This window comes from Hyaloscypha bicolor (genome assembly GCF_002865645.1).
Source record: "Hyaloscypha bicolor E unplaced genomic scaffold K444scaffold_58, whole genome shotgun sequence".
NCBI classification, from domain to species: domain Eukaryota; kingdom Fungi; phylum Ascomycota; class Leotiomycetes; order Helotiales; family Hyaloscyphaceae; genus Hyaloscypha; species Hyaloscypha bicolor.
In genome coordinates this window covers 863,798-875,046 of record NW_020194560.1, presented here as the reverse complement: position 1 = coordinate 875,046, position 11,249 = coordinate 863,798, and the positions used below count along the sequence as shown (strand labels likewise).

Here is an 11,249-nt window from a genome sequence, read left to right as displayed (position 1 = left end):
TATTTATATTTTCTTAATATTAATTCATATAAATAATAATTAGAATTTTATTTTAATTCTTTTTATTAAACTAATTATTTAGCTAAATTAATCTTTTAGTTTTATAATTAATTAAAATACTAATATTTATAAATTATTATTATTTTAATATTATAATATATGCATTTAATTTTATAATTAATATAAATACTAAATTCTTTATTTATTAATTAAAAATATAAGTTTAATATAATAAATAATAAATATAACTTATTTATTATTAAATTCTTTTATATTATAAAATAACTTTAATTAAATAAGCTTAATATCTAGAAATTATTTTATATTATTATTTTTATAAACTTAAAATTAGTAAAAGTTTATTTATTTATTTTAGTATTAATAAAAGAAAATATTTTAATATTTAATTTATTATTATTAATTATATAAGAAAATATAAATATATTATTTTCAAATAGTTAACTTAAATTAATTTTTATTATATTAATATAATATAGCCCTAAAAAAAGACTTCTTTTAAAAATTAGAAATTTTTTACTTTATATTTTTAAATAACTTATTTATAATAAGTATTATTAATTTAGCTATTAAAATTTGCTTTATATATTTTATTTTAAGCTTTAAATAATTTCTAAATATATAATTAAATTTATTATAATTATAATATTTAAAATTAAAGAATTCGGGCTTTAAAATAATAGATTTATTTATTACTAGAATTTTAAAAATAGGCTTTATAAAATAAATATCTTTTAAGCTTAGTTTATTTATATTATTATTAGTTTTTTTAAATAAAACTTTTTATAATAAAATATAATTTTTAATTCTTTATAATATAATATTATATAAACTTTATAATATAAATAGTTAAATTATTATAATATATAATAATAGTCTTTTAAAGCTTTTAAATAAACTTATTATTTAAATTATTATTTCTATTTATTATATATTTTAGAAATAAAATATAAAACTTCTAAAAAATCTAGCTCTTTTTTATAAATAGCTTCTTAAATACTTATTAAATATTATATTTTTTATTCGAGTTATTATATAACTTCTTTAAAAAAAAATATTTTTCTAATAGTTTTAATTTAAATAAAAGAAAACTAATATAAAAATATAGCTATTTATATAACTAAAAACATAAAGAATTTTAAAGTTCTTTATTTAGTAAATATTAAAATTATTATAAAGCTTATTTTCAATCTAAATTAATTAATTATTTAAAATAATAATATTTTTAATTATATTTTTAAAAATTAAAAAACTAAAAAGTTTAATTAAATATTTATTTTTTAAAATAAAAAAATCGAATATTAATAGACTTATAAATTATATAATAAGCTTTTTAATAATAGCTTTATTTTCTTTATATAAAACTTATTTAATTCTTTTTAGCTAATTATAATAATTTTTTATTATAAATAAAAATATTATAAGTCTTTAATATTAGCTTAATAATTTCTTTATATAAAGCTTTTAAATATTAAAATAATTCTTGAAACTTTACTTTTAATAATCGTGCGTCAAGACTTATACTAAAGCCCCTGCATTCCTGCGGGTTTAGTACGTATTACTAATATAGTCGAAAATTAGTAATATAGTCGTTTTTTTTGAAATACCAACTTTTAGAATTTTAATACAAATCGCAGAAAAATATTTTATAGTTTATATGGCGTTTATACTATAATTAATAAATCAAATTCTCTTACTTTTATATCGCATATATATATAGTAAAATAGTAGAAATATTATATATTTCAGGTTATTAGCGACCCCCCCAAAATACTACTAACTTAGAAATTAATTAATTATATAATAACCATATCCTATTTCGTATATCTAATAATTGTCTCCTCCCTATTAGTATCTAATCTAACTATATTACTAAAACCATTATTATAAAATAAAAGGGAGTTAGGTAGTAGCCTTATAAAACCAAGCTCTCTGACTAGTATTTCCACCTGTATATTACCAAACTTACTAATCCACTCCTCTTCGTATCCAGGGGAAGCTAGCCTAAAATCTATCTTATTTATATAAAAAAGCTCTATCTTGCGATTAATTTGCCTCTATTTCTCCTATTTTGCCGTTAATTTTTGGTAGTAAGCCTTGAGACTAGTATTACTATAATTAATAAATAGTAGTTTGTCTCTATAACCAAAGGGCTCCCCTAAATCATACGGAGCTGTTTCCCTATAAGTACGTCTCCGGTATAGAAGCTTACTAGTAATATACTTTGTAATATATATATTAGTTTCCCTAATTTGTCGATTTAGGTAGGCGTTATTGTCTATCTCTTTAGTAGTAAAAAGGGACTCTCTATAATATATGATTTAACGAACTGCCGAACCCTTGGAAATAACTCTATATTTTTGTATATACTTCCTGCCCTTATCTAGCTTATTATATTATTCCTGGAGTACTGCCTTCTCCCTTCCAAGAATAAAATGGTCATCTAAATATTAATATATATAGGAATTATATACCGTACGATTCGCAGATATAGGAGGGTTTTGGAAGGGTTTCGATATTGGAGGGGTTTATAGAGGTAGAATCTCGGTTTACTCGTCTATTACAAAATTAGCCTATATTACTATATAAATCTATAGCCAATTAATAAACCTTCTTTTGGTGCGAATTAAGCTAGCTTCTTATATATATACCATATTATTTCTTGTCCTAAAAGGCCCGCTTTACTAAAGGCACTGAGAATTGTCCTGTACTTAAACGTCTTTCCCCGTATTAACTGGTATACCGCTAAAAAATCAAGCTTAGTATAAATGATATTATTATACTAGATCTTATTATAAATACTGACTTAATACCAGTGCTTGAGGGGTTAAAAGAGGCCAATATCGAATAGTTAGAAGAGGTGTATACTATATAGTAGTAGTTGAAAAGGGACAATCTTATAGGACTAGTAATAATATAAGAACTCGTCTAAAGTATAGGAGCCATGACCGTTAAAAATCAATATCTTCCACTTGCCCTGTATTCGTTAATACGTCTAATTATAGAAGTACTTAATATATTTAAGGCTTAAAGCATTATTTATATACCCAGTGGAGCTTATAGTAAAGACTGATTCGGTATCAAGGTTATTATTAAAGTATTCTTTAATAGGATCTCCCCCTTTAAAATCAGGAATAGTATAATTGCTTTGCCCCCAGCAAATACAGTTTCGATTATAGTAAGTGATTCTTGATTATCGGGATCTGCCAAGTAGACAGCTTTCGTATTAAGATATATAATAATGATCTTTCCGTTTAAAACGCCGATACGAAAGCCAGTTTCGTCTATATTCCATACGTCCTCAAAGCAGATCCCAAACTTCTCTAACGCCCTATAATACTTATTAAAATACTTTTCCAGATCCTCCTTTCGATTTGCCGCCTTCCGCTCTTGTACTAGTATCTTTATACGAAGGGTTTTAAACCATACTTTATTCCGTTTGAACCATTATTAAGCCCATATATATATAACTTGGTGGGTGGATATACTCTTAGCTAGAATCTTGTTTGCCGCTACCCGAACCGTTTTGAGATTAGCTTTATGGCCTAAATAGATCAGGAAATCGATAAACTGCTTAATGCCCTTCTCCTAATTAGGATTAAGTGTTTTGTTATAGGTTCCTTTAGTATTCTGTGATTTTCGTCCGGCCAAATACGCTTTCCAGAGTCGATATTTTATCCTGAATTAATGCATAATTGCGGATTTTTTGATATATGGGTTTCTGGTATAGAAATCGGAGGCCTGGGCCATTCTTTTCTCTTCTTCTGGGTCATATTTAGTTATAGTATTAATATTTAATTAATTAAAATCGATAAATAGGAGAGAAAAACGACTATATTACTGATTTTCGACCATATTACTATACCGCACTAAACCTGCAGGGTGGCTGGTTTAGTGCAAGCGTCGCTGTATGATTAAAGTAAATTTATTTTTTTATTTTTTTTTTATTTTTTATTTTTTTTTAAAAAAAAAGCTTTTTTTTATTATAAATATTAATAAAATATTTGAATTCTTTAAAAAGTTTAATAAAAGAATCTAATTTATTTTCTAATAATATACTCGTAATATTATATATTATAGCTTTTTTTACTTATTTTATTATTTTGGGACTTGCTTTTTTATAAATTTTCTTTAATAATAAAACTACTAGTTTATTTATTTATTTAATTAATTTAGGACTTTTTATTTAATTATTTTAAAAGTTTAATAATATAGCTTTTAATTAATATAATTATATTAAATTATAAAGCCTTTAAAAATAGTTTTAATATAATTATAATATAATTTCTAATTAATATAATTTCTAATTAATATAATTTCTAATTAATATAATTTCTAATTAATATAATTTCTAATTAATATAATTTCTAATTAATATAATTTCTAATTAATATAATTTCTAATTAATATAATTTCTAATTAATATAATTTCTAATTAATATTATTAAAATATAAGGTATTTATTAGTAAATAATAAAATAATAAAATAAATTAATAAGTTATAAAACTATAGTATTAAATTTAGTATAGAACTAATCTCTATTCTTCCTATAAAGTCCAGAAAAGCCTTTTCTAAATAGGAGGCCCTAATAATATATATATAATTAGTAATTTATAAGCCTAATACTTATAATATTAAAGGGCTATTAATTTCTCTAATTAATACCTGTAATATTCGAGGTTTATTATATGTCTTTAAGTTATATATAACTCTATATATATTATAATTATATTTCTTTTCTAGGATCTTGTTTCCAAGATCTATTAATTTATTCTAATAAAATATTTATTTAATTATTTATTTAATCGAGATAAACTTCTAGTATTTTGGGAGGTAGTTTTATTAATATAATCTAGATAATAAATATAAAAATCGTTTAATTAAATCAGGGCTAAGTAAGTAAGAAGAAAGAGTAATTATATTTCAGATATAGGGGCTAGCTAATAATTATAATTTCGTTTGGAATCTGAATATTCTAATTAGCTTAATCCAAAATACCAAGATATTATTTTATGAAATTAATACTATTTATTAAATCTCGTATTAGAATAATCTAAATAGTTATATAGAAAAAATTTAATAAAATATTTATATAAGAAACCCATATAAATATTTCTAAGATTCTAGAAATTATTTATAGGTTTCTGGAAATATATATTAATTAATTATATTAATCTCTAATTAGAACTAATATAAAAACTAGTAATTAATTCAGATAGTTCTTTATTTCTATAAAAGAATTTCTTTATATTACTATATATTCTCTTTTTTTCTAATAACTATATATATAATAACTTCTTTTATTATTATTTTCTAGCCTCTTTTTCTACTTTTTTATAAGTCTTCTTTAATTATTTTTAATTAATTTTATAATATCTTTTTTTGGCTTTATTATTTACTAATATAATTACAAGTATAAAAATAATCTTATAGCCTTTTTTCCTATTACTAGTAAATACTTGAAATATTTCAAGTATTTATTTATTAATTCCTTTATTTTATATATTATAATACCTAGTAAAAAGAATTATAATTATTATAATAAGAGTTCTAAATCTTATATATTAGTAAGTTCTTTAGCTTTAATATTTATTAAAGCTAATATAATTTTAGATTCCTTATTACCTATTAGAGACTTACTAGTTCTAGAAAAATACTATTATAATCTTTATGAAATTTCTTAAAAAATATCCTAAATAGTATTATACTAATATAAATAATACTATTAATTGGGTTTTTAAAAACTAGAAAGAAACTAATAAGCTTCGAAATTCTTCTTCTCGTTTTAATAAGGCAAATAATAATATTATTTGAATTAGTATTCCAAAGATAAGTTTTTTCTAATATATTTAGGTATTTATTAATTTCTTAAAAAAATACTATAAAGTTTATTTTCAAAATATTAATCTTATTACTAAGATTATTACCGAGATTTCTAATTAGTTTATTACTAGTATTTTAAATACTAATAATATAATACTTATAGCTATTTAGGACCTAATTTCAGAAATTCAGGCCTTTTATAAAATATATATAGTAGTTATAAGTTTCTTACTTACTTCTCTTAATATTCTTAATACTAATATTATTATAATATAATTATATCCCGTTAAGAAATAAGCAAATTCCGGAAAGTATTACTTAATTCTTTACTAAATTCTAAATAAGGCCGGTATTTAGTATTCTTATTTTAGGAATTAGAAATTAGTAAGAATTAAAGTTTATTTATTTGAAATATTTATAGCTAGTTTACTTATAATAAATCTCTCTTAATTCTAAATCCTTTTCTAATAATTTAAATATAATTCTTATAAGCTTTAATAAAACTCTAAAAAACTATTATAAATAAAAAAAGCCTTAGGAAAAAAGTATTTCTATTATTATTCCGGGTCTTTTCTTAGCTATTTAGATCCTCTCTTTCTTTTAAATAGCCTTTTTCTTAATAGTCCAGAATTCTTTTTAATCTTAAGAAATTATTAAAAAGTAATTTCGGATTTTAAGCTATAGTTTCGGTTATATAATTTTAGAAGTTCCTTGAAATTTTTAAAATTAGGAAAAATAGATAACTAAATATTATAATCTTTAGACTAGACTTTTTATTTAATTAAATACTATTATTTCTTACTTCTATTATCTTATTAATAATTAATAATAGCTTTTATTTTCTATTCTTATTCTTTATTATTATTTACTAATTCCGAAAGTTCTTTAGAGAAATATAGGTATAGCTTCTAATTCTTTTTTATTATATATTTTTTAAGAAAAGAAATATTAAAAATTAGATATAAATAATTATATATACTTAGTAATTCTAACTTATATATTAAATTATTAATATATTTAAGGATTTTAAATAGATTTATAAATTTTAGTTTAAGCTTTTTTATTTTAAGTTTAATATTTCTTATTAATAGTATTATCTAAGCTTTTTTAAAATAGTATTTAGCTAACTAGTATCTATTATAATAGGTTTCCCGGTTATTTTATATATAATATTATAAATTTTTAAGCTTTTTTTATTTTATTTTAAGAGTTTCTAATCTCTTATATATAGCTAATAATTTTTTTATAATTTTATTCTCAGGATTTTATAGAAATTAAAAATAATATTCGTAATATATATAAAAAGATATATTTTATAAAACCTAATATTTTGAATTATTATATATAAATTTCATAAAAAATAACTTTTTAAACTAGTTATTCTTTTAGGTATTATAATAATATTTTAGGTAATATTTTAGGATCTAATTTTGCCTTTCTATCTAACTATTTATCTAAAAATAATAAGCTATATTTAAATACTATTTATATATTAAATAGAAGTAGAAAGCGGATTAGAACTAGCTAGTAAATACTATTTCTTAATCGGAAATAATTCTATTAGAAAAGTTAAAGATCGAGAAAATATATTTCTATATAATCTTAATAAGTTCCGAAAAGTTAATTATCTTATAATATATAATATATTTCGCTATTTTAAAGTACTAGTTAATAATTATAAGAATTATATTAAATCGGGACTTTTTACTAAATTCTTATATAGTAGTAGACCTATAATAAAATTTATAGAAATCTTATTCTAGGGTCTCTTAGACTATAATAAACTACTAAATAGACTATATAGTAAATGCTTCTTAGTTTTAATTTTCTGGCAAATATTATATTCTTAATAATACTTATAAATATTTCTTTTTATATTCTTTTAATATTAGGATCTTCTAAAGAGCTCGAGAGTTTTCTTTATTTTGTAGTATTTAACTATTAGGTTATTATAATAAAGCTTTATAACTTCTTAATATAAAGCGGGATTATTAGATATAATAATTGTTAAATAATATCTAAATAAGCCTAAATTATTTTTCCAGATTTCTTTTCTCTTAGTATCTCTTTTACTAAGCTTCTATTTTAAGATATTTTAATATCGAGAATTATTTCTCTAAGCTATCTAAATAATATTTAAAAGAAATTTAGATAAAGGAGCTAGTATTATAGCTCTTTTAATAGCCGTATATATTTATATATAAGAAATTAGATATTTATAATTATCTAATTCAAAAATTCGAGAAACTAAGAAATCTTTAGTTTTATTAAATAATATAATTATAGATACTTCTATTATCTTAGCTATAATAATAGAGCCTTTAAGTTATTTTCTTATATTTTGCTTTTTAACTAATTCTATAATTAAGAAATATATAGGATAATCTATTTATTTATCTTATAATAAATATTTCTCTTTAATTATTATAAATATAATAAATATTAAATAATACTTATTCTAAAAAGAAAACTTTTTAGATATTTATAAGGATTTCTAAATTATTATTATAAAAGCTTCTTTTAGCTTATTTTAAAAAATTAGAAATCAAGTTATATTAATAGAACCTTTTTTATAATTAGGCCTTTTACTAGGTCTATTTACTAGATTTAAGGTACTTCTATAATAAATAATATTAAAATTATATATTATAAAATATATTACCTAATATATTTAATAGCTTTTTAGATACTTTATTTTTATAAAGTATTAGAGATTATTATAATCTATAATAACCTTAATTATAAATCTGAACTTTTTAAGATAATAGTATTAATACTTAAAGGCTTTAATAATTATAAGTAGCTTTCTATTATAAGTACTATAATTATATTTAATTCCAGAGAGTTTCCGGAACTAAAATATTACTAAATACTAGTATTTTTTCTGGCTATTACTAGAATTAACTTATTATAAAATAGTATTAGTAATTACGAATTTTAATATATTAGTTTTAATACAAATTTTCTTAGAAGAGTTAAAATAAACTAGAATAAGTATTATAGTAAAAACTTTTTTTAAAGTTTTAAAGCTTTTAGCTATTTTATTTATTTATATAAAAAACCCGGATTTCTGGTTCTTTTTTATTTCTTTTAAGAGATTTATTAAGTCTATAGTTATCTGAAAATAATAGTAAATAAATCTATAATAGAAATTAGTAAATCTAAGAAATACTTGAATATTATAGAATAATTCTAGTTCTGGCTATTTAATAATACTATAAACCTATTTAGGATTCGTATAAATATCTTTTATTCTAATAAAAAAGCTTAAGAATTTGATTTCCTTAATATTAAACTTGTATTTACTAAGTTTATAAAATAGATTATTTTTATATAGCCTAGTAAATATCTAGTAAATATAATTATAGTATTTATTTTTATTTCGGGAATAAATAAGAATATTATTTAAATAAATAATTATAAAATAATTCAGGAATCTTATAAATATAGTATTAATATATACTTAAAATATAGCTAGTATATTAGCTAGCGCAAAAGGTATTATAAGATATTTAAAATAGTTATAATAGGTCCTAAAAGCTATTTTTTACTTATATTTTTTATAAATTCTTATTTAATAATATATATTTTTAAGATCTAACTTTATAAAGATATTGGCTTTTTAGAGCTAGTTAAGAGTCTTATTAATAAGAGAAAGCAGATACTAATTCTTAATTATAATTTAATTAAGTCTATAAAAATTAATATAAAGATATAGTTCTTTATCTTTTTTAGAAATAAAAAGAATAAGTATTTTTATTAGGTTTTTATTAGGCTTTATTTAATATTTATAAAATATATCTTATAAATATAGATATAATACTTCTAGTTGGGTTTATATAGGACCGTACTATCTATATTAATAGAATATTTAATATTACTAAGATTAGGAAATTCCAAAGCTTTATTAGAATTAAAAATCTCTAAAAAAATTTCGTATTTATTATTCCGGAAATAAATAAGTACTTTTAAAGCCTCTTTTTAGAAGATATTAATTTGCTATATTAAAAACTTTTATTTAGTATTACTAGAATTATATAATAAAATAGAGATCTAGTAATTATTATAAATATATAAAGCTTATTATTTAAGATAGTTATATTTACTTTTAATTAAGAATAAGACTCAAAATACTAGTTTAGCGTATTAGTTAAGCTTTTTACTAAACTCTTTTAGTATCAGAATCTTAATATTATTAGGCTATATAAATATATATATCTATTATTTCTTAATATAGTTTATATATTATATAAGAATTATTTTATAAAATTTCATACTAAAAATAAGACTATAAAAGCTAATATTCTTATATTTATAAAACTAGAACATAAAAGAATATATCTTGCTATAATTATCTATAATAAATACCTTAAGATTATAGGCTTATAGACTTTAAATTTGTTTTTATAAAAGGTTATAAATTCTTAGTTATATTTAGCTAAAGTAATAAAGCTTTAGGTTTAAGCCTAATTATTATTAAGGAAGTTATAATCTAATCTAATATTACTAAATCTATTATATACTTTTAAGAAACCTACTTCTAGCTATATTAATCTTACTTAAATAGTTATATAAAATAATATATCTTTTTTATTATAGCTAAAATTATTAATATTTAAGATTTAGCCTTTTCTTTTCTCTATTTTTTAGGAGAATCTTTTCTAAAGTATTTCTCTATAATAATAGTATTAACTTACTTTTATAAATACCTTAATTCTTCTATAATTTTAGCTTTATTAGAGTTTTATTAAGTCTATTTAATATATTTAAAATACTTTATATTTCCTGAAAAGTATTTTTTCTATTTATAAGTTTAATAAATCATATCTAAAATAGAACTAGTACTTTATTAAGGCCTTAAAGAAGTTAAAGTACTATCTAAAGATTTCTTATATAATTTTCGGAACTTCTTCTTTCTTTTTTAATAGCCTTGCAAATTAGAATTTACTAAGTTAGAATCTTTAGAAATAGAGTTACTCTTATTAAACTTCCCTGTCTTTACTTTCCTTAATTTAGAATAAGTAGTATATTCTACTTTCTAAGCTTTCTTAAGCTATTTAGAAATAAATACTATCTTATTTCCTAAAAAAATAAATATAAGTATCTAATAAATCTTATAATTAGATAAAATAGTATTAAGAATCCGGATCCGGTCTCTCTTAAAATATAAGTTCTAATTAATTTTAAGACTAATTATTCGAGTATATAATTTAGTAACTATTTTACTATTTTTCTAATAAAGATCTCGGAGTTTCTTAAAGGCATTTTATTAATAGGTTTAAGGTATTTAAAGTATATTAGCTAAGTAAGCCTTAAATTACTTCTAATAAACCTTATATAATAATAGGCTTTACTTTATTATAGCCTTTTAAATATTATGAAATTCATTTCTAAAAGCACTTATAAT

General features: G+C 19.3%; 1 protein-coding gene across 1 annotated transcript; it reads right to left on the bottom strand.

Moving 5' to 3' along the window:
• Window positions 1-3,075: 3,075 nt before the first annotated feature.
• K444DRAFT_527761 (uncharacterized protein) lies at window positions 3,076-3,465 on the bottom strand (the record flags this gene model as incomplete). The annotated part of the gene is made up of 1 exon (XM_024874658.1): window positions 3,076-3,465. A coding segment is annotated over one exon (390 nt), but the record flags the coding sequence as incomplete, so codon positions are not given.
• Between the last annotated feature and the right edge of the window lie 7,784 nt (window positions 3,466-11,249).